We start from the raw sequence: 26492 nt of genomic DNA, 5'->3' as shown, positions 1-26492 counted from the left end.
TCAGAGGCGTAGCTAGCTAGGTGGCACTGTGGGCCATGGACCACCTAAAAGATTGATCAAGATTAAAACTATAGTATATGTGCTAGTTAATATAATAAAAATTATATAGTGGACCACCCTTTTAATTGACCTGTTACAAATAGATGGACCGTCTTTACTCTAAATCCTATCTAAGCCACTGTGTCACGTGACCGTTTGAGAACGTTTGTAGAGAGTTTAATATACTTTTAGTGTATAATATAATATAATATAATATAATGTTCCCGCAAAATTATATTTTTATGATTTAAAATATATTCAAAACTGAGTTTTTAATTGTATAAATTAAGACTTATTAGCGTGTAAGAGTAGGGAGGCACATACGTAGGAAGAGGTAGGGCACGCTCTCTTAAAAACCACCTGATAACCCAAATGCCTAAAATAAATTAATTTATTTTCCAAAAGCTTCAAGAAATTTATTTATATTGTTACAACACTGGGTAGAACTGCTCCATATATCGACGGAGGATTTTCTTGGTCTGATAGTTTGCTTACAAAATAAATTAAAACTATAGTAATTATTTTGAACACATCGAACTGTTGATTTCTTGATAAAAAAAAGATTGCTTACAAATAGAAAAGAGAATAGGAGGGGAGGGGCAGCAAAAGAGAGGAGAGGAAGTGTGCGTACAGTGCGTCGCATGCACGGAAAGAGGCGAGGTGTGCTTGACCGTGAGTCTCAACAGATCTAATCTAACGATGGAAAGAGGTGGATTTGGTTGTTTTTTTCTTGAGATAAATCTAATGGTGTAAAATAATGGGTCCACCAATTTAAATGAAAATCAATGGTCGGATGTTTTGCTTTTTTCGTAGAATTTCTAGGATTTTCTCTATTTTATTAGAACGCCACGTGGCGGCTTAAGAGCGTTTGTAGGAAGTTTCATGGACTTTTAGTATATAATAGAAGATTTAGATATAGCTTTTAAAAGATGAGTTGATTTGGTAGTTTCGAAGAGAAGAAACAAAAAATTGTTGACTCGCGACGGCTAGCTCTCGTGTGTCTGTCACCGGTTGACACTTGACAGCCACTGCCTGCTGCTTCCCTGAAAGATTTTGGCCTCTGTCATTTCTTCGTTTCTTCTCCTCCTCCTTGTCTGCTTGCCGTGGGAAGCTTGTAGGCAATGATTGACACACGCCGTTTCAAAGCGCAGTAGCTAGGCATCGATCAGATCATCCGTGTTGAGATGAAAAAAAGTAATCATGTTTTGACTTGCGTGCGAAAGATGGGAGCCAAGGCCAGAGATGATAGGATAATATAGTGGCCTATCTGATTATCTCTGATCAACAGATTTGCTGCTAGATTGTTTTGTACCCTGCATTTATATTGTGATATACTACCTCTATTTTTTAATAGATGACGCCGTTGATTTTTTCTCACATGTTTGACCATTCGTCTTATTCAAAAATTTTATGCAAATGTATAAGATATAAATCACACTTAAAGAACTATGAGTGATAAAACAACTCATAACAAAATAAATTATAATTACGTAAATTTTTTGAATAAGACGAATGGTCAAACATGTGAGAAAAAGTCGACGGCGTCATCTATTAAAAAATGGAGAGAGTATATTGAGTCGTACCACCGCTGCATTGCATTTGCAAATTATTTTGTATGCACATGCATGCGTCGTTTAGAAACGGTACAAATTTCTGGCCTGCTGATGACGCTAGTGACCGACCTGTCAGAGGCAGTAATACATGTGTAGTATGCATGCATGCAATGCACTGAATATATTTTAACTTGCATTTTTTCTTTTTTTTTCCCCCCCTTTGGTGTGCCATGCATATGATGTCAGTGTCACCATCTTTCAAAACCGAAACAGTCTACGGTTGTGTTGGATCGAACCTAAAAGGCAAATCCGTATGATTTTTAGGTGCATGCACTGATTGGCGTGTCAGTTCTAGCTGGCCTGGGCTTCTTTCTTTAGAAGCATGGGACGGAGTAGCTGTTAGCCCCATGCATGTAACAATGTTGAATTAATTTCAAAGCTTGAACCAGACGTTCATGATTTGCATTTCGGAATTTAATTCACTCGTTACATGCATATGGAGCAGTTTCACCTATATAAAAGCACTAGATAACATGCTGTAATTAGCTCTCCTGCAGATACCTCAGTACCTCACCAAGGTTTTGACCACAAATTGCAGCATCTTTCTAGCCAAATTGATCTCTTACTACCTTTAAACGTTTTAGATTCATCACTCTCGATCAGTTCAAAATCAAAACCATTTTCATCTAATTTTTTGTCACTTAGAAATTGGGGGGAATACAAGGTTTCAAATAGAACTTGAGGCAATTTTCAACTGAACACTTGACAGTTTCAAATCAAAACCGAGCGAAAATCCAGGGGTAACTGAAGTGACTCGTGCGGTTTAATTAGCAAAGTTGGTTGGTTTGCATTGTATATGCATATAGTTTTTTTTTTCTCTTTCAGCAAGAAAGACCAATTTGTAGGCGCATCACTAACTAGTACAAGTGTGTACTTGTGTGCGTGCTCTACCAAACATAGGGACCAAATCATAACTCATAATGTTCTCCACGCCACTGACCTACCATTCACACACGAGATCACGAGTCCCTTAATTGTTTTTGCTGGAGGGAATTAACACAAGAAGGTGTCTTGGCTAGGTGGAGTTCACGAGTACCTTAATAGCAATTCATAGTAGTACAAATATTTTGAGTTTAGAACCAATGCTATTCAAAAAATTACATGCACATATACTTCAATTTTCAAATTTACTTCCAGAAAGAAAAAAAATGTTGAGGAAAAAAAATTCATGTTGACAAGTAGTTTTGACCACGAAAGGTAAAATTATTCAACTCGCATGGATTTAAGAATTTCAGATAAAATAAAGCCTCCAACAATTTTCCACTGGGCAATTATCTCCTTTCACCTTGCCTTGCTTGCACCCTTTGATTCAAGCAGACACACGCCTGACCTAACATGTGTAACTACTGCCCCCACAAGTATTTACAGAGATTTTGATGTCATGAATTTGACAACCACGAACAGCTTTGACCACAGCTGCTCATGAGCTCACTCCATTCATACTACCTGACGTCCAAATATTTTTGACAGAAACCGTCTGAAACGTACTACTACTACTAGTCTGCAGAATTCCATGAACTAACACATTATGCAGAATATACTCACGCTGTGTTGACTTGCTCTGCATTTTTCATCATCATCACCACCATCATTCGTTCCAAGTTCTTGTGTATCGCGTCCTTATTCTGCATCAGAGCTATCCGGCCAGCCAGCCACTCGATCGATCTACATCTGAATGACAGAACGGGATACAGAATCACTCACCTCTCTCTGTTTCTCTCTTATGCAGGCTAGCTCTCTGTTTCAAGGTTGAGTATTTTTGCCGTATGGTCTACAGTGTCCAGCAGCCACGCTTTGCTTTGCTTTTGTGTGGCCACAATGATGAAGCCATTGCACTTTGCTTTAGTTTCAGCGAGCACCAGATGCTCGATCCCCTTGCTCCTTTATTTTTCTTTCCTCAACCAAATTCATCTTACTCTTCTCTTTCTTTAATCCTTCTCCTCACCTTAAGCTTTGGTGATTTTGTTCTGTCCTGCTCTACCCTGTCTTTACTCCCTTCGTATATTCTCTTTGCCGAGCAGTGTTTGAAACAAAAGAACAAGAGGCACATACATCCATACATGTACATGAGCCATTTGTATGCGTGGACCTGATACGGTTCACATGCAGGGATGAGGCAGGCTAGCTTTTTTGCAATGCAACAATCTCCATATACATCGATCTCACCTCGCCAGAAATAATTGCAGTAGTGGTTGAGTCCAAAATAAATAAAAAAAGAACATCTTGTCTCTGTGTCTCTGTGTGAGCCATGGCTGGAATGAAGAGGAGAGGAGGCAGGGCCACGCTGGTGGTGCAGACAAAAGGAAAGCCAGCAGCTTTCAGCTTTCTGGAATTTTAAGCAGCCGTAACACCACCTGTTTGTCTATGGGGATAGGAGCACAAGAACAGGAGGCACCAGACAGCTTTGTCCGCTGCTGCTTACTCCCTCCGTTTCAGGTTAGAAAACGTTTTGATTTTGATAAAAGTCAAATTATTTTAAATTTAACTAAATTTATACACAAATATAGTAATATTTATAATACCAAATTAGTTTTATTAAATCAATAATTGAATATATTTTCATAATAAATTTGTGTTGAGTTGAAAATATTATTATTTTTCTCTACAAACTTGAAAAAAATTGAAGCTAACTTTAACCAAAATCAAAACGTCTCTTATAACCTAAAACGGAGGGAGTATTAGCTTCGCGGTAGCGATCCAATGGAAATGCCTTTCCCATTGGAGGCCCTGAACCAAAGATGAGAATTTTATGCAAAAAAAAAAAGATTGAGATTTTTATTTCTGGCTCGATATATATAATCGGGCACATGTAATTTACACGGCATGGGAATCAATTAATTAAGCTCGATCGGGGAGGGGGAGTAGGAAGTAGCTAGCTAGAGAGTGTTCTAGCCAGTTTGATTGCTACCTAAGCTAGGCTAATCTACATCGTCTTCGTCTTCGTCGTCAGCTAATCATCGTGTTCTAGCCTCTGGTTCGTATGATGGTGATGGTGCCGCGTCCCGGGGTGTGCAGCCTGGTGAAGCCGGCGACGGCCTTGCCGGAGAGCCCCGGCTTGTCCGCCGACACGCGCGGCGCGCACGCGAACTCGCCGACGGGGTGGCGCACCGGCCGCGACGGCCGCATCAGGATCCGCGCGTTGATGTCCGCCAGCGTCGCGCCGCCGTCCAGCCCGTCCGGCTTCAGCACCGCGAACGGGCACAGCACCCTGCACGCCGGCGCCGCCGCCGCCGCCGCCGACTTCTCCGGCGTCGGCGTCTCCGCCTCCCTCCGCCGCTTGCTGCTGCTCTGTCTGCAGTACTCCGCCTCCGCCGCCGCGTCCTCCGCCGGCGCGGCGCGCTTCAGCGACGAGGAGGAGGAGCAGCGAGGTGGGGCCCGCGCGACACCTGGCGCGGCCGGAGTGGCCTGCGGCTGGGCCCCACTAACCTCACTGACCTGTGGGTCCGCCTGGCAGTTGGAGGATGAGCTGCTGAGTAGTGGCTCTGCCACGCCTTTCTCTGGCAATGTGGGACCCGTCGAGAAAATCGAGCCCAGGAGATCATCGTCGTCTGCAAGCAAAAGATGACAAGACACCACTTATTAATAATCTACTCCTACTCAAGTATAGTAAACTAATCACCTACTACTAATCACGTAAAGGCTCAACGTTAACAAGAGCAGTAACGAAGAAGATTAGCAGAATCTGGGTAGTGTCTAACCACGTAAAACCCAGATCTGTCTTTACTTGAAAAGAAGCGCCACTGACAGTTCCTAACAAGGTCAGACGCATCATGCCATCAAATGCATCCTCTGCTATAATACTATATACTCATAACTCATCACTATTCTATACACTACTATAATCTAATGATGCATCGATCATGCACAAATCATGGGGGTCGTGACAACAACTACGTGCTGCTAATCTTCCCCGCGGGTCCCATCGCCATTGACAGAATCACAATTTGATGACACAAAAAATATTACTATACGACTTCGTGTTCTGTCCTTTGGTGGTGCGAGGTCATGGAGGACCTAAAAAACGCAGAGGATTGCTGCTGCTCTGCGCGTGTCGTGGCAAAAGCTGGTGGTTTTTTAGGCGAAAAAAGGCGTAAAAGATTTTAATTTCAAACTCTTCTTCTCACCGTAGAAGAAGTTGGAGTTGGAGTTGGTGGTGGTTGCAGTGGCAGTGGTGCTGCTCGTCTTCTCCTGCAGGATGCAGCTGGAATTGAAGGCGACCTGTTGTTGTTGTTGCTGCTGGTCGCTGCTTGCGTCCCAGAAATTCTGCAGGAGAAGCAGATTAGCGTAGGCCCTCACGAAAATCTGCAAGAAACTGTTGCCTTTGCTCTTGTCTCGTGCGAGATTACTACCAGGAGAAGGTCGTCGAGCTCCTCCGGCAATGCCACCGCGTCCTGCTGCGGCGGCGCCGGCGGCGACTCCATGTCTGCACTCCAAGCCGGTGCACGGATTAATTCACCAATTCGAAGGCTTGAACATAGGTAAAGAAAGCGAGCAGGGCACGTACAGAGTGGGAAGAGGCCGTGGACGTCGGCGGCGAGGACGCCGAGGCAGCCGGCGGCGAACGGCGGCTCCCAACCGAGCAGGAAGCAATCGCCGCCGCCGCCGCCGCTGGCGCCGCTGCTGCTGCCGCTGCTGGTGGTGGCGTCCCAGCTGCTGCTTCTCGCTGCCTCCATCGCGTGGAAAGGCCAGGACACTCCCTGCAGCTGCAGCAGCTGCAGCTCCCTTTCTTGGGCTGCTGCCTCCATGGCGTTGCAGTGCAGCAGAGCAGAGTGAGTTGCCGAGTAGGATGAGTGAGGAGTCGAGTGGAGTGAGGAGAGACGAGACGAGACGAGACGAGACGATAGAGTGGGCGAGGCCTGCTGCTTAAATAGGAGGGCTTTTCGAAGAGTCCTCAAAAGCGAAAGCGCCCGAGCTGCAGGCCCGCGTGTCAAGTCCACCCCTACACCCTAGTTTATACTTGTTCCTATTTGGAAACCGACTTTTCTTCTTCTAAATTCCAATTGGGATAAAACCTTTTTACTATGATTATTGAACGGAAAAAAAGTACAAATTACCCCCTAACTATTGTGATAGTATGAATCCCCCCTCCCTGCGAACCACAAAACAGACATATTAAACCTCAATCTATTGAAACCGGATAAATTACCCCCCTCACTTAATCTGGAGCGGTTTTAATCCTACGTGACATACATGTGGCACCAACGTGGAAATTCAATCAGCAAAAAATAAAAATAAAAAAATATAGGGCCCACAAGTCATATTTCTATCTGTGTGTGCTGTTGGCGTTGGAACTTGAACGCGAGCGGCTACACGCGTGGCTTTGGTCTGCGGTGGGCGTGGAAGGATTGGAACTGGTTGGTGGTGAGCGGCGACGGGCACAGCTGGGCGAGTGGTGGCGGGAGCGGCAGGGAGGGGGAATCGCTCGTCGGCGAGCGGAGAGCGGCGACGGGCGCGGCTGGGCGAGCGGTGGCGGGAGCGGCAGGGAGGGGGAATCGCTCGTCGGCGAGCGGAGAGCGGCGACGGGCGCGGCTGGGCGAGCGGTGGCGGGAGCGGCAGGGAGGGGGAATCGCTCGTCGGCGAGCGGAGAGCGGCGACGGGCGCGGTTGGGCGAGCGGTGGCGGGAGCGGCAGGGAGGGAGAATCGCTCGTCGGTGAGCGGAGAGCGGCGACGGGCGCTGCTGGGGGAGCGGTGGCGGGAGCGGCAGGGAGGGGGAATCGGTTCTCGAGCGAGCGATGGCGCTCATCGGCTTGTGCGGCTCTTGGACGGTGCGACGCGATTGCGCGAGATTTTGGCACCGGCCGCTGCCTTAGCCACCACCCGTTGCGCCGCCTAGCCGCTGCCCGCTTGCGCGCAGATAAGTTGCCGTCGGCTTGCTACCCGCCACCCACCGCGCGCCCGGTCGGCCTACGCCTCCGTCACCGATTGCAGCAGTCCTCGGTCTCCCTCCACCACCCCCAACTGGCTCCCACCCCCGGTCACCGCCGTCCTCAGCTCGCCTCCGGTGGTGGAGATGGAGGTGAGGGGAGGGAGAAGAGAGAGTTGGGAAAGAGAGAGAGAGATAGAGATGGTGAAAAAACTACCATGTGGGGCCCGTCTTTTAAAAAAAATGTTAACTGGACTGCCACGTAGAATCAAAACCACCAGCGATTGAGCCAAGGGGGTTATTTATCCGGTTTGTATATTTGGGGTGAAAAATGTATGATTTTTAGATTTAGAGGTGTAATTCGATCTGAAAAACTGTTCTCTGTGCAATACCACAACTATGGTTGACCTGTATTTTTGTGTGATTGTAGAGGCTCGATGAGTTCCCATTAAAATAAAACAATGCAAGTAAACCATTTCTATTATCAAAGAGAATGTGATACCAGTGGATCCAAGAGTTTCTTTAGCATTGGTATTTCTAACAAGGGATGCCGCGATTATTCCACTGCTATTCTAAATTTTAACAAAGCAATTGGTATCTGTTTTGCACATCGATTTCGTTAAAAAAAAAAGTTGCACACCGAATAGCCTAGGCAGCCACCCGACATTTGGAGAAAACTGTGATTATGCCATCACATAAAATTGGACTACCTAAAAACTACTCCCTCCATCTACTTTTGATAGTAATATTTTATCTTAACACAATGACCAAAGATAAGTAATTTTACTTATCTTTTATTTAAGCATGCTACTAATTATTTCTCGTAAACAAGCGATTTATTAATATTTACATTTCTCGATGCTCATGTAGCCAATCTTGTATGGAAGAATAGAGAATCACGCATTAAATCCGAGAAAGTCATTAAGAGGATAGATGGTTGGATTGAAATATGTCTATCAAAAGTAATTTTTTCAGATTTGGAAATATGCCTATCAAAAATAGATGGAGGGAGTATCATTCAAATGGGCTTCGTTAAAATACCACACAACTAGGATGGCTTCGTCGAAATATCATCTGGGACAATATTGCCCCTAGCACTTCTCCTCCAAGTGTTGGAGGAGCTCACCGGCGGAATGTGAGCATGTGGAAGACCGAGACGAGGCATGTGGCAGAGAAGGTGGCGTTGCTGATGAGGCAGCGGATGTGCAGGGTCAGGGCCTTGTGCTGATACGCGAAGTAGAACCCGTTAAGGGGTTGGTTTTAACTCGGGGACTTGCGACTTGTGAGCTCCTCGACTTGCAAAATCATCTCGGATGGCATTCCGACGATGCCATCCTGGTTCAGAGCGACATTTTAACGAATCCTATTTAACTGATGGTATTTCAACAAAATTAGTTTTTCTTTATCGGACCTGAAGTTACCATTTTTTTAAAAAAAAGAAGAAATCTGCCGTTGGTTTTATCATGGCTACTTGTGCAATTGTGTATGTGCGATATGTGCGTCTTTCTGCGTTTGATATGGGGCGACTTGCTGGGGTGTGAGGTCAGTGAGCTTAAGATAAGAGTGGAAACCGAAAAGAGTTACAGGCGAGCAGATGCCGAGAGTACAAAGTCCAAATGAAGCAACGAAAGCAAAAGATAGAGGTGGTTAGTTGGTTACGGCCGCTTTCTCGTGATTCGTTATGTTCGTCTTCTCCTGCTTTGCTTTCTCTTGCTCCTTCTTCCTTGATCTCCTTTCTTTTATGCTTCTTCTACTTCAACCTCTGCTTTCTTTTCTCCCTCCCTCTCTCTCTCTCTTTTGATAGGATCCTCGTCCCCTTTTGTTTTTCGTGCCGATACGATCGATTTGTTGCTTGTTCTTCATGGGAATCGCTGTTTGTAGTACGTAAGTACTGCAGGTTGTAGTGAACTTATACTACTACTAGTAGTGATCATAATTCGAAAATTGTCGGCAGCTAGGTCTATGGGATTAGGGGCTTTTGTTTTTTTGTTTAGTCAACTTTAACACTTTTAGTTCACTCCTGTCACGTGGTTTGGATCGTTTTCGTTTGGACTTTTTGGCTCAAGGTCTGGATTGATTTATGTTACTGCTCTGTATATGAGATGTGGCAAATTGAGGAGAGGTTTTGGTTCTATCCGAGTTGGTGTTTTGTGATGCCTGCTGTTGCAAGTAGGTCAAAGCTACTAGCTGTTGCTTGGTGAGGTCACTTGGTCAGAGTGCACTAGCTGAAACTGCTGTAGTGTTTGGCTAGCTTGGTCCTGGGACTGGATGTGCCAGTATGCATAATAAGTCCAGAATACCTGCAACCCCCCCAAAAAAAAGATGATAACGGTTTTTCATTTGGCTAGCTGCTTGAGGAGTTCAGTGTTTTTTTTTTAGTTCATCCCTTTTATGATTAACTAGGACCTATACTCGCCTACCTGTGTCATATGTCCATCACAAGTCACAAAGATTGGTGCTTTAGGGATTTACAGTTTGACAAGGAGTAAAGATGTTTTAATGGGATATTACAATTTCTAAAAATTTCCTCTCTTTTCTTTTTCCACATCTACACATGCTGCGAAACTGTGGCATGAACTTGTCAAAGAAAAAAACATTGGGAGTACTTATAGACCACTAGACAGCAGCATATTGACTTAAACAACACTCTGCAAATATTTTACTAAGCACCATGAGGAATGTGCTTCATCAGTGCCACCCCATAACATACTCACCTCAGTTGAGTATTCCACAATTATCTTTTTTTTTTACTTTTACCACCAGCTGACTCTGTTAAAAAAAAACATTTTTGCAGTACATACTTCAAACCAAAAACCTGAGGTCAATCATTCACACTAAACTGCTAGTACATAAATTTGGTTCCAACACTATTTTACCCACTACCCCACAGAAGCTCCTCCTTTTTCCAAAGGGCCCCAAGTGTTACTATTAGGAGCTAGGGGTTTGGTGTGCAATTGAACAATGTTAATTGTACACTTGATCACCGTTACTTTTTTCAGGGTGGTGGGCAGAATTATTGCACCCCATCATGTGACTAAGGCGAGACAAATCCAAGCAGAAAAGGGCTCCACATAATAGAACCAAAGGCAAGTGTCACTCCAAATTTTGGGAGCCCCTGAAATAGAAGAGAAGAAACCCAATCAAAAGCAGAAGAGTTACTAATGTCTTACCGGCCCCGGAGTCGTCGGGTCAACGAAGAAGAGGCAAAGATTCTCCGTCATAATGCGTGCTGGCTGATGGCGCGCAACCGTGCATGCGTGTATGTGTGGGCTTGCTCTGTTTCTGAAGATTCTGAATATTTGTGGTGTTTTGCTTTGCTCACTGTAACATTTTTATTTTTGTTAGCTTCTGGGACTCTTACTGGAAAATGGAATGAGCCAAACAGTTGCAATGTTTATGATGTTTACCTTTCACAGTTCTGATGTTTGGATTTGTAAGGTTTTGTAGTAGGCAGGATTCATGTTTACAACGAAAGCCAGCCTAGAACCGTGAAATTTCGAGGTCTCGACGCAGAAGGATAGTATGGCTGTTTTTATTCACACTAAAATTGGAGGTTTGGTTGAAATTTGAACGATGTAAAGGAAAAATTAAAAGTTTGTGTGTGCAGGAAAGTTCTGATGTGATAGAAAAGTTGGAAGTTTGAAGAAAAACTTCTGAACTAAACATGGTGTATATTCTAACCGGAATTTCGAATGGTCTTCAAGAATTTAAATTTGAAACAGTAAATTTGCTCGAAATGAAATCCGACAAACTTTGATTGAAATTGTCAAAAACAGTCATGTACACACCTTCAGGGGTCAATCGGAAAGGTGAACCTTGGTGGTAGCTAGTAAAATGTGGTAGAAAACCTCTTGGAATCAAGTGAATTTTGAATAGGGGGAAAAAGTGTCAACGTCTAGCTCAGGAACTATCTGTAGCGGTTGGTGGTGTCAATGTCCGGATTGCAGTTGTCTCGGCCTCAAAATGTTCTGGAACGAGACACTACGCTAACGTCCTCGGTTAGGAAGAGGAGAATGGTCCACTGTACTGGTTCTTGGATCAGTCTGCTACCACCTGCACTGCATCTACCATCTCCCAGCAGCAAATCAAGGGAGCAGCTACAGTATCTTTTTTTAATTTTTAATCTCTTCCATCTTCTCCTTTTGAAAAAGGAGCTACAGCGAGAGCAATGTTGCAAACATTGAAAAAGATGCACGAATTGCAGGCAGTATCTCTTCTCCTTTCTCGCTTTACCGTCACTTTTGGAGCCTGATTTTCCATCAATCACGCCATCTAGGGCTTCCTTGCTGCTATTGCATCTGTCGGTGTTTTTCCTCGCTAGACATTTCTTACCATATGGTTGCTTATTTACAGTTTCCAGTAAAAGACAGAGTTAGTCGGTAAACAAATTTTAAATTTCAAAACTTAATTTTAGAATTAATTTTGATTTTTTTACTATAGATTGTTTTTTAGCACTTGCTTTTATGTCACTAACAATACATATAAAAGTTTTATGCATAAATTATTTTTTGACTGCTAGTAACAAACGTTATGGTTTATAATTAGTACCTATGAATACTTTAAGTAGAACATGAGAACTGTGATGGGATGATGGCGCTGCAGTGCTGCACAAGTTAATTATGCAGATTAATCAACCAGTTTTTTTAAACAAGATTAATTAACCAGGTCTGGCTGTCCATCTACACTCTTGTTTGGTTCTTAACTAATATTGTCAATTTGTCATAACTCATAACTCATTTTAGACGGATGTGGCTTGCCACACTTTTTGCCCTATAAATTATAAGCAACACTTATAGCAAAGTTAGACAAAGAATTTAATTGATGACATGTGAGGTAAAGTGTTAAGAAAGTGTGGTTTACCACAACTATGATAATAAATCAAATATAAAACTAAGAAGGGCGTGTTAGTCTAAAATGTGATGTGATAAGGTGAAGCGTTGAACCAAACCTCCTAAAGCTGTTGCATGCCTACAAAAGCTTAGGATGGTAAAAATAATTTACCTGGTGCAACAACGATTAGACGGCAAAGGGACAATCTCTAAGGCTAGATTAGCAGTTACTGTATCCTAGAACAACTGATGGGATGTAAATTGTCCTCATGACACAAAACAGAAGACCACTTTTTGCACACCACTATTTTAGTTTGAATCACCCAACCAAAAAGCACTGCTGCTGCTGAGGAACGGACAAGCAAACAAGGTGAGTGAGGGGGTGTTTGGGAACTAGAGACTAAATTTAGTCTTCTCTCAAAAACATAAGTCCCTAAAGTTTAGCCCCACTTTAGTCCCTCTAACCAAACACCACCTGAGTACCACTCAAGGAAAGAAAGGCATATCCACAAAATACAAGGTGAGTGAGTACCACTCAAAGAAAGGAAGGCACATACACAAAATGTACCGTCGAGTAAATTCTGGAATTGACGAGGTAAAACCTCAGCATTTCCACTGTACAAAATTTCAGCACTTCCACGTTGAGTTCGTCTTGGAAGCTATATTTGTACGCACTGAACTGAACTTGAAGATCAAATATGAGAGATACAGACTTCAAATTTGTGAAAGTTGACGCGATTCCTTCTTCAGTTTTTAGAAGATGCAACATGCGAACCATGTCAGTACGACGTGCTGAATTTTTCTATACGTATAATGTATACAGTTTACATAACGCAGTAACACAATTTCCTGATCTTACACTTCTAACCGTCTGATTCCTAGTTCCAATCGATCAACATCGTAAGGCAACAGACAACACTAGTGATTCAATCGATCAACAGCTCATCAGACCTTGTACAGCATGCCGATCTCAACTCGCTGTTGCAGAGGCATCCCAAGAACCGGCAGAGCCGACCGGCAGATCCCATGCAAGAACTCATAGAATCCGAGCATGATCTTATCAAACCAGCCGGCGTCCTCGCCGACGTAGAACCTCATCTTGCCCCGGACGTGCACCACGCCGGCCAACCTCGCCGCCTCCAGCTGCGCCATCTCTTCCTCCGGTGACTGGCGGCCATCAGTGTCCATCTGGATGTGCCATTGCAGGCAGCTCGTGACCTGCGCGGCGAGGTCGTCGCCGCCCTCGAGGCTGAGGTTGTCGGCGTAGCCGTACTGAACGGTGCAGCCGTACACCCCGTTTGGTCCAAGCCTGTTTATCAGGATCCTTTCGCTTTGATCAACTTTGGCGACGAGCAGGGGCCTCAGGGTGACAAAGATTGTGACCGTGTGCAGTGAGCTCATGTTCTTGATGTAATGGCCGAGAATCGGAGTTAGCCCGTCCTGTATGTTGCTGTAGAAGAAGCAGAGGCCAGGGACCCTCTGAACCTCAGGCCTTGCCAAGAGCTCGCCGAGGTGCTCCAAGCTCACTTTGTTTGTCATCTCGTACTCAAATTTCCTTTGCCGACCGTAGTACCAGCCGAACATGATCATTGCAAGGGTTATGGAAACCGCGAAAGGAAGCCAACCTCCTTCAGGGATCTTGGTGAAAACTGCACTGACATAGGCCCCTTCCATGATGAAGAAAGGGACGAAGTACAGCCCAGCAAGCACAAGTGGTGTTCTCCATATGATGATCATCACAAGGGTGAGTAGGACTGTAGTTATGAGCATGACCATGATGACCACAACACCTGCAAAAATAATGTACATTGAGGTACTGAATCTTCTTATACAAAATAATTTTGTATTGACAAGTGGAGAATTTTGTAGAACTTGCTTACCGAAAGCATTCCCTATAGCCTTGCCACCACCAAATCCTAGTATAACACCGACACACAGTACCATGAGAATGTAATTGATTTCTGGGGAGTAAACCTCGCCTTCTTTGTGTTGCGACGTGTGCACCACTTTAACACGAGGGAAGTAATCCAGGACAACTGATTGCTTGATGACAGAGAATGTCGCGGATATTAAGGATTGGCTCGCAACAATTGCTGCTAGTGTTGCAACGACAAACATTGGCCAGTAAACGGGACGAGGAACAAATTTGTAGAAACCATCACCAAAGTCATTGACATTTTTTATAAGGTATGCTGTTTGCCCAGCATAAGTGAGCACCAAAGAAGGATATATGCTAGACAGAAATGCCATCTGAAAAAAAAAAGATCAACTGTAAGAAATTATATCGTGTATAAATTGCAGATGGACGTCTCAATGAAACTAACCTGAATAGCCTTTTTGCTGAAGTGCCCAAGATCTGCGAACATAGCTTCAGCACCTGTGTATGTGCAGGAGGTTGAACTTTACACCTATCATCATTGGTAGGAGAAAAGAAAATACTCAAAGTTGATAATGCTGGTATGGAATGTACCTGTGATGCATAAAACAGTCCCACCAAGCAGTTGCCAACCTTGCCTTTTATTTCTCAGGAAGAAATGAACAATATAATACGGTGAAATGGCTTTGAAGATGCCAGGATAGTAATGTACAATACTGTATAAGCCGATAATTGGAGTGGTGAAAGTCCATGCTGCCATGATTGGAGAAAACAGAAAGCTCACTTTTGAAGTCCCATACTTTTGCAATAAGAATAAGCCAATGAGAATTGCTGCAGAAAGGGCCTCCACAACAGCTGGAAGAAACAAAAAAGAAAAGAAAGGATGAATGTCAAAAGGTTAGTATTAGAAAGATTTTTCATTGTTCATTAGCTACAATGTTCCTGAGGCCTTACGTTTGCTAACAGTAGGAAATGGCCCTCTTATCCCATCAATTGCTGATAGTACTGTAAAGGGGTAAAAAAATACTGTCAGGTCTCACTATGATCACAAGAATGGTTAGATTGGCATGTAATTTATAAATAGCAAACCTGAAATAGCAGGAGTAAGTATGCCATCTCCAATGAGCATGCACATCCCAAGTACTGCTATGAATAACAATACTCTTCTTGCAGTTATGCTCTGTTCAAAGAACTTTCCCAGCCTACTAGGCCTTCTGGCTATTGCAGACTGACTGTGAAGCAGTGGATCTTCTTCTGCATACACCCTTTTGGAAGGAAGGATGCCTATATCAGCATGCCTACACAACAGAGAATACATGGCAAATGTACCACCTGCAGAAAGTATACTTTTAAGCAACAATACATATCGATACATTCCAAAAAAGAATTTCAGACCTATCCATAAAATAAAGATTGCCTTCCAAAGAAAATACAGTATGTTCCATCTCTATCAGACTTACAATTCAGCTTATTAAGTGCTGTCTGAAGAAAGAAAAATCTAGAGATATTTTCCCAGTAAGGCAGTAATAAAACTAAATGAATGTTAAAAGATTGATGCATGCTGCCTCCATACGGAATAATGAGTACTATTGAGAAACACCCTATGTCCGATAAAAAAAACACACCCTATGCACACTATAGATCGAAGAGGCATGCATAGCCCCAAACATACATATCTTTCATCAACATATCTTCTTTTTTTTTGTAATGAATCATCCTTTTTTTTATGAATATTTTTCTTGTTCAAATGCTATTGCTTAATTCAACAATTATCTGGAAAGGTAGCCACTCAAAAATGAAGAAGAACATAGAGAGGAAAGGCAGCAGTAGAATTGGTTAGTTACCTTCACCATGATCATCAGCATTGAGAGCTATGCATACATACTTGACCACACCAATTAAAGTAAGAGTCCAAAACATTATGCTGTATATCCCCAGGTAGTCAGCTTCTGTGGGAGATGATAAGTTCATAGAGGGATAAACGTAGAGGGGAGAAGTGACGAGGCCACCAAAAACAACACCAAGAGTCTTGTAAGCAAGGAATAGATCCTTCCAAACATTGCTATCCTGCTCAGAGTTGAGAGAAAACATTAATATAAACTGTAAAACACAAAGATGATACTTCAAGTTTCTATTTGGAACACAACAAAGAAGAACGATGAACCACATTTATCATATAAATGCAACTGATCAGACCTACTCATAGCAAGCCAATGCAGTCAAGCAAAACACATAGTTACATAATAAAATTTAAGATTTATTATGCTGATGGGTACTGTGGGACTGGTCCCGTTGACCACGTGGTAATGCATACAGGTCTTCTTGGTTCACATCTGATTACATTGGATACTTGTAGGGATGTGGAAACAGAGCCTGATGATGCAATCATTCGTGACATCATCATCAGGGGGGGGGGGGGGGGGGGGAGCATCCCTTCTGATACTTATATGGTCAGATATCTTAAAACATTAAATAATCAGCAGCAGAATGATCAGATACATCCAAATTCAAAGGAAGGGGACAATCTGGTTACTTAATCACCTGAAAATCTTTTTAAAAACTTCACTTAAAATGCAAAATAATATTCTAATCAAGCTTGCATGCAGCTCCTTCATATCCACTGCAGCTACCGTGTTTCATTCACAATAACACTTTTCAGTTTTTGGATAGCTATGCAAAAGGATGCAGCTAACTGAACAAACAATACTATTAATACATTCACCATGTTCTGCATTGAAGATAGGGGGAGGGGGTGAGTGAATGTGAAATTATCATCCAAAAAAAAAAGGATACAAGAAAAAGGAAAATATTCCCATATTCCACACCAAGACAAAATATATTAGTCATTTTTCCAAAGAAGCATACAAAGAAACAAACAACACATGCCTCGCGTTATATCTATCTGTTTGGACTACTCTGAAGTACCACTACCACATATCCAGTATTCGAAAATAAACGAAACAAAATCAGTATTAATTTCTCAGTTGTCACCAAAGCCGGCCAGAAAAGGCTGGGAAAAGAAGAGCACGAGCTTAGAGAAAAATGAGACACGAAGCTATCATCAGTCGTTTGCAGCAGCAGCAGCCAAAGTCAGAATTTCCAACACCCTCAGCTCTACAGCACGGGGCGACAAGTCGAACGCAACGCTGTCATACAAAAGAAAATGTACACCATCTCTACATGGGCACATGTCTGCATCACATTGACGAACTAAACCATAAACATGATTGATCATTCGTACAGTAATACTGTAATAAGATGCATTCGTACAGTAATGTTGTAATAAGATGCAAGTTCTTCCATGCAAATCTCTTATTCTCTTGTCAGAAACTAAGAATAAACAGCACGAGTGTTCTGTTCAGGCCTTAAACCTGCAGACAATGGAGCGAGTTCCATGGCAAGAAAGCGCACAGGAATCACGAGACGAATTGGGTGAACCGCAACAAATTACCATATATGATTAGAAGAACTTAAGAACTCGATAAAAGAACATTGCTGCACATGAAAGAGTTGGGTGGGGGGTTTCCCCCCGGGGACACTCACATCGGTCTCCCTGCCGGCCGCCGGACCGCCGCCGTCGCTGCGGGGTCGGATTGACCCCGCCTCGAGATCCATGTGGGCCGCCTCCCCCCGCGCTTGTCACGGGCCCTGGAGCTCGCAGGAAGCCGCACTGAGGAGGAGCGAGGAACAAGAACAACAAGGTTGGGGTTTGTGAGACGAGAGACGGGGGGCTACGCCACGCGGCGGCGCGCGACGCGGCCGAGTGGGCGTGGCGTGCGTGCGGCCGCCCGAGAGGCCGAGACCGTGTGGCAGCTAGGGCTTTGCGTTGCGGTGGCGGAGGTTGGCCTGGCCGGCCTTCGTGTGACCCCCGCGGTAGAAGACGTCGTCGCCGACTCGCCGCCGCCGCCGCCGGTAGCCCAGGCGCTCCCGTCGCGGTGTTCGAGTGCAGGGGCGGTGCGCGTGCGGCGCCTCTCGTTCGTTCCGAGCTTATGTGAGCGGGCCGTACAGACCAGCCGGACCGGAACGAGGCTCTGGCTCACGTGCGGATATGACTACGGAATCGGGCCCGCTACAAAAGTAAGTCGTTGGTATACCGATCCGTATCATATTATTGTCCCGATCCGTATCTGTAACTATCAAGTCAAAACAATACCGATCTCGCTACCCTAATTTTTATAGGCCCTATTTAGTTCTAAAGTTTTTTTTCAACTTTTAACTTTCCATCACATTAAATTTTCATACGCACATAATTTTTCTATCACATCGTACCAATTCATTACCGCATGATTCTACAAACCGCACAGACCAGCCGGACCGGAACGAGACTCTGGTTCACGTCACGTTCGGCTTATGTTTAGTTGGGCCTGACGGGCCCGCGGCTCACATGCGGCCTGTATTTAGGAAGGCTGGAACAGGGCTGCGATTCACGTGGGCCGGAATGGGAGCCCGCGTTGTTGGACGAGGGCACGAGGCTTTACGTGTTTTCCAATGGAATAAGTTCATCCGAGGTCCCTTAACTTCTCAACAAATCCGATTTTCGTCCTTTAACAGGAAAACTAGATAAGAACCGGTGCAATATAGGTCCCATGGCGGTTTGGACGGTTATTTTAGTTGACGTGGCACTTACGTGGCTACTTTGACTCTGTCTCTATCTGACGTGGCGCTTACATGGTAATTCACTATGGAAAAATAATAAAACCCATAGAACCCATGTGTCAGTTTAGTACACATAATAATAATAAATGTTGGGACTCATGTGGGCCCACCTGTCATTCTCAATCCCCTCCTCTTGTTCCTCCTCTCTCTCCACTCCCCTCTTTTCATCTCTCCCCCCTCTGCTTCCTCCTCTCGCCGGCGGAGATGAGGACGGAGTGGAGGTGGCGGCGGTTGGGGATGAGGAGGGGGCCGCCCTCTTGGCAGCGTGTGGGCGGACGGAGCTCGGCACGGCTTCCCCCCTCTATCTCGGTGGCGTGCGCGCAGGAGGACGAGGGCGGCGGCTTCCCCCACCTGCACCGCCGGCCAGCTCCTCCGCGGCTGCTGCCTCCCGCCCACCCAGATCCCGCGCCGACGATGGGCGCCCGTCGCCGTGACCTCGATCCCGCCGGACACCGTCACCCAGCCGCCCCTCCTCCATCAAGAGAAGAGAGAGATGAAGTGTGAGAGAGAGAGAGAAGAGAGAGTATGAGTGTATGACAGGTGGGTCCCATATTTTTTTATAAATAGAATGGTGAATGGACTGCCACGCGTATGCCACATAGACCAAAACCACCGTGGATTGGGTCGAGGGGGATAATTCATCCGGTTTGTATAGTTAAGGGTGAAGAATATCCGGTTTTGTAGTTCGGGAGGTAATTCGGTCGACCGCGATAGTTCGGGAGATAATTCATACTTTTTCCAACTTAAAAACAACGTGGTGGGGACATCAAGCGAACTTTTTCTATTTCCCAATTTGACTATATTTTGCAAGAGATGGTTTCTCCTCCTCGAGAATCCCCAAATCTCGCTCGCTATTCACGCGACCACGCAAACCGACCTTCCTCCGTCGCTCGGCCAGCGGCCGGCGCCGGCGCGCGGGGTCCACCTGAGGCGGCCATCCCCTTCCCAGGCTCTCAAGCCAGGAATCCGCTCGCCGTGCGACTTAGGCGGAGTTACGAGAGGGCGCTCCCTGCCGTCGCGGGCGGCGCCGAAGGGGGCCGCGGCCAAGACGGCGGCCGGTGAGTTCTCCAATAGCAGATAAAGTTTATCTGCACCGTTCTGGTTCATAAGCTTTTGTTAATTTCATGTTTGCCTCAGCAAGATTCAGTTTTTCTCCCTTGATAACAGTTGCTAGCTTTTTCTGTATCGTCCTAGTTCCTCTGCAGCTTTACTTGACCGAAAGAGATAAAAATAAAAGGCTTATTTTGTGAATTGTGAAGAAACCGCCGCTGCCTGGCAACTCCGAACAGGATTTAGAATCGGGTTGAGGAATTACTAGTCCCAATCGGATGTTGAGGACTTACTAGTCCCAATCGGATCGAAGTTCGGATGCCTAGTTCGATTTGCATGGCCAATACTTCCTTTATAAGTGGGGAAAAGCTCTCCCCTCGGTGAAAATATATATACATAGGATACTTATATGGGGCACCATGATGTCCGGGCACCATGGTATCAAATGCACAAAATCACTTAAATTTTTTAAAATTTTCAAATTGTGAGTATATACCTAGTTATAATAATTCGATTCATACCTATACCTATCAACAAAACAACTCAAATTTAACTTTATTTCACAATCCATGATTACATACCTAACTAATTATATGTATGGATGCTATATACCTAGAAACAAAATCTAACAAAAACAAGTTCAAATTCAGTTCAAACTTGCTTTGAACTAGTTAGTAAAGTAGTTAATGTTAATACCTAAGTAATTGAAAAAGTTTCATACTCATTTGAATTGGGTATATACTCAATTTCAACAATGGTGCCCGGACACCATGGAGCACCAAACAAATAAATAAATAAATAAATATATATATATATATATATATATATATATATATATATATATATATATATATATATATATATATATGATGACCATTTTGTACACCCAGATGTATGTACACCCCTTCTTATTGGATATCCATATACTAAATAATTGGATTGAAAAGAAATTTTTTAAAGAAAATACCCTCCCCCCCCCCCCCCCTTTTTAAAAAAAATTCCTGCATGTGCATGCGTTCCGTCCGGTATGAGGTTAGGATAAAAAATTTGTAGCATGCAATTTGGTGGCATCCAGTATGTACTTTCTTGTAGGATCCTCATGGTTACTGGTGATTTACTAGAACATGCTAATAATTAACTATGCATATATACTGGTCCATTAGTGTGCTTCATTCGTCTGGTTTTTTGGTTTGCTCCATCCGGAATCACATTCATCGCCAGCTAGCGTTATATCAAATTAATATACAAATCGTTCAGATAATAATTTTTTAAACGTAGTAAAGACAGTTTCTTAAGTAAGAAGCAGTATGCACATACTGTTTTTTAAATTTAGTAGCAATGCATACTGTTTTTAGTTTACTAACAGTATATATATAATGTTTTTTTATGTTAATAGCAGGACATACTTTTTTTTTAAAGTAGCAGTATATATCGGTTTTTAGTATATACTATTTTTTAGTTAGGAGCAGTATATACTTTTTGTTGGCAGGTAGCAGTATGTACTTTTTTTAGTTAGTAGCATTATATACTTTTTGTTAGTTCGTAGCAGTATATACTGTTTTTAGTTAGTATTTACTGATTTTAGGTAGTAGCAGTATATACTGTTTTTTAGTTAGTATGTAATGTTTTTTTATTTAGTTGCAGTATATAGTTGCTGTCATGGCACAACCCAACAAATTTTAAGCAAATCACACGTACGTGATATGATATAATGGTTTCTTAATTATATATGTAGGCCGCATACTAGCTGTATACCTAGATCTGAAATAGGCGCATAATTAACTATCAGCTACTCCTATATATATCCTCTATCGATATATTGTACCTTAAAAAGGATTGACTGAATATTTAAAAAACGGGAGATAAGGTCTGTATTTCAGCATGAAAACCATACAGAAATTAGAGAACAAATCGTCATGGGTACAGAAGATCAGCACAGCCGTGGATCTAATAAACATGAGATGACATAATTAGTACTCCCTCCTTCCCTAAATGTTTGACACCGTTGACTTTTTTAAACATTTTTGACCGTTCGTTTTATTCAAAAACTTTTGTGATATGTGTAAAACTATATGTATTCATAAAAGTATATTTAACAATAAATCAAATGATAGAAAAAGAATGAACAATTACTTAAATTTTTTAAATAAGACGAACGGTCAAACATTTAAAAAAAAAAGTCAACTGCGTCAAATATTTTAGGATGGAGGTAGTACTAATCATGCATGCATGAACTGTGTCAGCACGTAAAGGAATTTTCGATCAGAAAAAATAAAAAGAAAAACGCCCTGGCTGGACGAAGGATGGATCAACGCCGGCGGCTAAGAATCACCATGAATCGATCTGCTAATGCGAGGCTGTCGCAACTCGCAAGGGCCTGCCGACCGGCCGACGCCGTCGAGGTAGAAGCCAGCTTGCCAATGATGTTGCTGAGGCCTGAGGACGATCGCGCCGGCCGTCGAGGGGTGGACGATGGCCGATGGGCGTTGCTGCGAACCGCCACAACCTGCGTTCATTCTTTTGAGCAAGCAAATAGATCTAACAGGAAACGATGGGAAATTGACCTCGATCTGAAAGAAAAGAAATGCCATCCACGCTGCCATGTCGATGGTGATCGATCACGCCTTCTCACCTCGTACTCGTTGGTAGGGATGAAACTGGTTCAGATAGTTTCCGTTCATCTAGACCAATTTTCGGATTCGGAAAAATTCGGTCGGAACTATCCGGAATTTTTCGGATTTGGAAATGAATTCGGATTTTTTTTCTCGAATACGAAAACAAATACAGTAAAACTGATATCCGACGAAATCGGAAAACGGTCGGAAACTATCCGGGATTTTTTTTCGGATATCCGGAATAGGCAACAGCCGCTGCCTCCCAAATCCCGATCCCCACAACGCGCATCTAGGCGGCCGCTGCTACCGCCCACCGCCGCCTCACCCCTTCACCGCCGCCGCCTCGTGCAGCTGCCGGCCTCCTGCTCACTGTCGCGGCTTCCTGCCCGCCGCGGCGGCCTCCCGCTCGCCGCAACGGCTTCCTGCGCACCACCACCTGCTCCCAGCCCGGAAACCACTGACGGGGCCAGCAGCCCCGCTGTGGCCTCCTACCCGTGGCCGGCTGCTCCTGGCCCGGACACCGCCTGCTGTGGCCTCCTGCCCGTGGCATGGCTGGCTGCTCCTGGCCGAGACGCCGCCGTCGGCGGTGTGGGGATTAGTGATAGGGTTTGGGGAACTGCTCGGCTCAGGCCAGCAAGACTTTGTTTCGTGATTTTGCACAATGGCCAGAGGTACAAAGGTAAATTTATAATTTGCAAAATCATTATTTATTTTCTTTTCTATTTCCTTACTACAATAATTACAGCTCCACTAACTTCCGTGAGAACTAGGGGTAAATACTTGGTTCATTTGAAAAAAAAAACATAGGTAAAAATGAAAACCTATAAAGTAGGGGCAAAATTACAATTGCATATCAAAATAGGGGTAAGAACGAAATTATCCCTATGTGTTAATGCGTGTGACTGTCATCGTGTGCAAGTTTATAACCGGTAATGTGTGTGACAGTGTGACTTTGTCAGTATGTGCAAGTTTGCGGATGTTTCTCGTTATGGTATTATTAATCGTTGATCTTTGGAAATGTAACACGTTCTATTAGAAAAAAAAACAACATGTTATATTTCTTCGTTGATTTGTGAAGGTCAGTTTGAGGGGCTTTTATGTTCCGATTAATATTTGTTGCCGTATTCGTTTCGATTCGTATTCGCTCCGTATCTGTATTCGATAATATTCGATTCCGTTTTTGTATTCGGGTTTCCGATTCCGATTTCGATTCCGAGAAAAAAAATATGAAAACGAATATGATAAAGCTAGTTTCCGACCGTATTCGATCCGTTTTCATCCCTACTCGTTGGTCGACTGCTGCGCCGTGGATGGTGAACGCCAAATCGCCGATGCACCCTGCCGTCGCAGCTGAGTCGCTCCGTTTCACTCCTAATTGCCGGTAGTTTTATCGATCCGAATATCCGGGTGGAGCGAGGCGTGGCCGTTGTCCCTGGGATTTATACGTTTGGTTTTCAAATATCCAAATAGTGCGGCTCATTAGGATTACTGGATTATTTTTATCTCCAAAAAATCTCCGAAAATAAAAACGGGTCTCGTAGGTGGATCCGATACTAGACTCGATCGGGAGTGGATGTTGATGGACGGCAGATACAAGCGGTAGGTGTGTGTGTGTGTCTATATATATATTTAATAACTCCTTTTTAAGTGCAAAGTCATAACCTATCTCCTCGTCATCTTCTGCAGATCAGCTTGAGAGATTGTTGTCATGGCAGCGAAAAGATGTGCAGACAATCTGGTGTCTACTCGGCCGCGAAAGGTGATGCGCATTGTTATCAACTCTTGGTCGAGGTTCATGCCCCCTTACATCCCTGATGATGTGATGTTCAACATCCTGTCATGGCTGCCATCCAAGTCTCTCATCCGATTTAAGTCTGTGTGCAAGGCTTGGCATGCCATGATATCCAGCCCGTGTTTCATTGATGCTCACCTTGAGTGTTCCAAGCGAAACCCATCGATACTCATGGTCCCTGGTGCTTATGAGAAGCAGGACGGTGAGAATATCGCCTTCATGATGGGCCTCTATAAGTACCATGGAGGTAAAACAATGGAACTGGTCCATATGCAGAACTTTCCGCAAGGCATTGGTGTATGGACTCGCCCTGTGCAGTGTAATGGTTTACTCCTCATTCCCACCATGAACCACGAAATGATGATCTGTAACCCTTCAACAAGACAGATTGTTTTCCTACCAAAAGTCAGTGGTAACATTTGCACAGGCACAAGGGCTGGATTTGGGTTTGATCCTCACAGCAACAAATACAAGGTGGCTAGATCTTTCTATCAAAGGGATAGTGAGACACAAGAATTAGTCTGCAAGTTTGAAGTGCTTACTCTGGGCACTAATGCATGGAGGCAAACTGAAGATCCACCATATCCAATTGATGCTTTAACTCCAGTCCATGTGAAAGGCGCCATCTACTGGATAGTGTGTAGTTCACTTTGCCCAGATCCACCTAATGCATTCCTCCGATTCTGTTTGACTGATGAGAAGTTCAGTTTGTTTCCGTGCCCTCCATCTAATGTAAAGTCTGTCCGTTTCACAGAGGTGGAGGGTGAACTGTGTTGTGCTTGCTTTTTCAGTGAGACGCTGGCGCTGGAGATTTGGAACTGCAGTGGTGGGCAGAGCCTTGAATGGACTCGACGCTATGTTATACAGATTCCACCTGATGTTGTTATGAAGTACCCTGTAGAAAGACCCCCTTTAATTGTTTTTCGTGAAAAAATGTTTCTGCTGGCATTCAAAAAGGTCTACAGGTATGATATCGAAACCTGTACAATAGTAGAATTAGCTTCAAAGGTTTCAGACTTCACCTGCTATGAACCATATTTGGAGAAGGAAGCAAGGGATTTGCATCTATTTAATTATGCTGAGAGTCTAGCTCCAATTAGAGAATTTTGTGAAGTTACTTCTGTCTGTTAGTGTGAGCTTCCCCACAACTTGTAATGATCCAAGGTAGGGACAAGTTTTTTTTTGGTTGCAAGTGTCAGCCAAGGTTCATTTTCATTGAATTCATCTGTGCTACTATTTTACTGTAACAATCAATTTTTCATTCTAGCGGTATTGACCATGAAACGCAATAAGTATCATGTGAATTGTCCTCAGTTATGTTGCTCAGAATAACTCCTATGCATTTTGCCACTTACATATGTGATATGTTCTTTTCTTGTTTTAATTAACATTTTATATTAGCAAATATATTCTTACTAATATCATATTTTCATTGTTGTTTATTAATATATTCTATCATCTGAGGAGATCATCAAAAAATAATCTGGTCCATCTGAAACTAGTACTCCCAAGAGAGCTAGTGCTTTTTAAGAGAGAAGAAAGCGGGCTATAGATATGTGATTTAGCGCTGCAAGTGAATGATCCCAATCTTTGCTCTTGCACCATTGCTCAAACTTGTGCCATGTTTTTTAACCAAGGGGTTTCAATCGGTCAGTCACTTGTGACTCTTTTTACAGATTACCTTGGTTGCACTTGCTGAAGATTAAGGTATCTGTTGCTGCTTGCTGGTTCTCGTGCTATTGTTCTTTACTGTTTTTGCTCAATTCTTCAGCTGGTGCTGCTGTTGATGTGCTGTTGTCGAGGCCGCGATCAGGAGTTCGTGACCGTGATTTCACAGAGGGAGAGACGGAAATAAATTTCAGTTGGTGGTTTCGTAGAGGGCCCACTTTTAGTTTTAGGAAGTCAATTTAGCGATCGGGGTCGCCCCCCCCCCCTCTCCCCCACATGGTTTTCTTTTTTGGCACCGCATTACTTTCCTATTTTAGTAAATTTATGCACCTAAAGTTTTTACACCTTAAGTTTATTTACACATCTAAAGTTTAGAGACCTAAAGTTTATAAATCAAAAGTTTATATATCCGATTCAAATTTGAATTTGAATTCAAATATTTTTTATATATAGTATTACTATACATCTAAAGTTTATAGACCCCAAGTTTA

At 43.7% G+C, this 26492-nt stretch overlaps 3 protein-coding genes across 5 annotated transcripts; 1 reads left to right on the top strand and 2 right to left on the bottom strand.

Annotated features, from left to right (window-relative positions):
• Nucleotides 1–4395: 4395 nt before the first annotated feature.
• LOC127783671 (uncharacterized) lies at nucleotides 4396–6506 on the bottom strand. The gene is made up of 4 exons (XM_052310866.1): nucleotides 6157–6506; nucleotides 6002–6075; nucleotides 5777–5915; nucleotides 4396–5200 (listed from the first exon to the last, which is right to left on the bottom strand). Exons 1-4 carry the CDS (start codon nucleotides 6395–6397, stop codon nucleotides 4617–4619), a joined length of 1038 nt encoding a protein of 345 aa, XP_052166826.1. The 5' UTR covers nucleotides 6398–6506; the 3' UTR covers nucleotides 4396–4616.
• Nucleotides 6507–13094: 6588 nt separating this feature from the next.
• Nucleotides 13095–18224, bottom strand: LOC127783666 (probable potassium transporter 17). 3 transcript variants are annotated; one of them, XM_052310860.1, is made up of 8 exons: nucleotides 17764–18224; nucleotides 16065–16287; nucleotides 15310–15552; nucleotides 15175–15225; nucleotides 14815–15075; nucleotides 14669–14721; nucleotides 14225–14594; nucleotides 13095–14134 (listed from the first exon to the last, which is right to left on the bottom strand). In XM_052310860.1, exons 1-8 carry the CDS (start codon nucleotides 17833–17835, stop codon nucleotides 13290–13292), a joined length of 2118 nt encoding a protein of 705 aa, XP_052166820.1. In that variant the 5' UTR covers nucleotides 17836–18224; the 3' UTR covers nucleotides 13095–13289. The 3 variants fall into 3 exon arrangements, with proteins under 3 accessions (XP_052166820.1, XP_052166821.1, XP_052166819.1); XM_052310861.1 differs by lacking the exon at nucleotides 17764–18224 and adding an exon at nucleotides 16417–16534; XM_052310859.1 differs by lacking the exon at nucleotides 17764–18224 and having other exon boundaries at nucleotides 16065–16410.
• Nucleotides 18225–19689: 1465 nt separating this feature from the next.
• LOC127783669 (putative F-box protein At4g09190) lies at nucleotides 19690–25612 on the top strand. Its single transcript, XM_052310864.1, has 2 exons — nucleotides 19690–19934; nucleotides 24228–25612. The coding sequence occupies exon 2, from the start codon at nucleotides 24250–24252 to the stop codon at nucleotides 25462–25464; it is 1215 nt and encodes a 404-aa protein (XP_052166824.1). The 5' UTR covers nucleotides 19690–19934; nucleotides 24228–24249; the 3' UTR covers nucleotides 25465–25612.
• The last annotated feature ends 880 nt before the right edge of the window (nucleotides 25613–26492 follow it).

The sequence above is a fragment of the Oryza glaberrima genome, chromosome 9 (genome assembly GCF_000147395.1).
Source record: "Oryza glaberrima chromosome 9, OglaRS2, whole genome shotgun sequence".
Classification (NCBI taxonomy): Eukaryota; Viridiplantae; Streptophyta; class Magnoliopsida; order Poales; family Poaceae; genus Oryza; species Oryza glaberrima.
Note: the sequence above shows the minus strand (reverse complement) of the source record. Positions and strands in the feature narration are given on the sequence as shown.

What these genes read in the sequence shown, in the direction of transcription:
- LOC127783671 (XM_052310866.1), bottom strand. Translation starts at nt 6,397, where the DNA reads ATGGAGGCAGCAGCCCAAGAAAGGGAGCTGCAGCTGCTGCAGCTGCAG. An exon ending in AGCTCGACGACCTTCTCCTG is followed by an intron (nt 5,916 to 6,001) that starts GTAGTAATCTCG and finishes CTTCTCCTGCAG; the next exon opens with AATTTCTGGGACGCAAGCAG. An exon ending in CAACTCCAACTTCTTCTACG is followed by an intron (nt 5,201 to 5,776) that starts GTGAGAAGAAGA and finishes TTTTGCTTGCAG; the next exon opens with ACGACGATGATCTCCTGGGC.
- LOC127783666 (XM_052310859.1), bottom strand. Translation starts at nt 16,389, where the DNA reads ATGTGGTTCATCGTTCTTCTTTGTTGTGTTCCAAATAGAAACTTGAAG. An exon ending in TCAGCAAAAAGGCTATTCAG is followed by an intron (nt 14,595 to 14,668) that starts GTTAGTTTCATT and finishes TTTTTTTTTCAG; the next exon opens with ATGGCATTTCTGTCTAGCAT. An exon ending in GGCTATAGGGAATGCTTTCG is followed by an intron (nt 14,135 to 14,224) that starts GTAAGCAAGTTC and finishes TTATTTTTGCAG; the next exon opens with GTGTTGTGGTCATCATGGTC.
- LOC127783669 (XM_052310864.1), top strand. Translation starts at nt 24,250, where the DNA reads ATGGCAGCGAAAAGATGTGCAGACAATCTGGTGTCTACTCGGCCGCGA.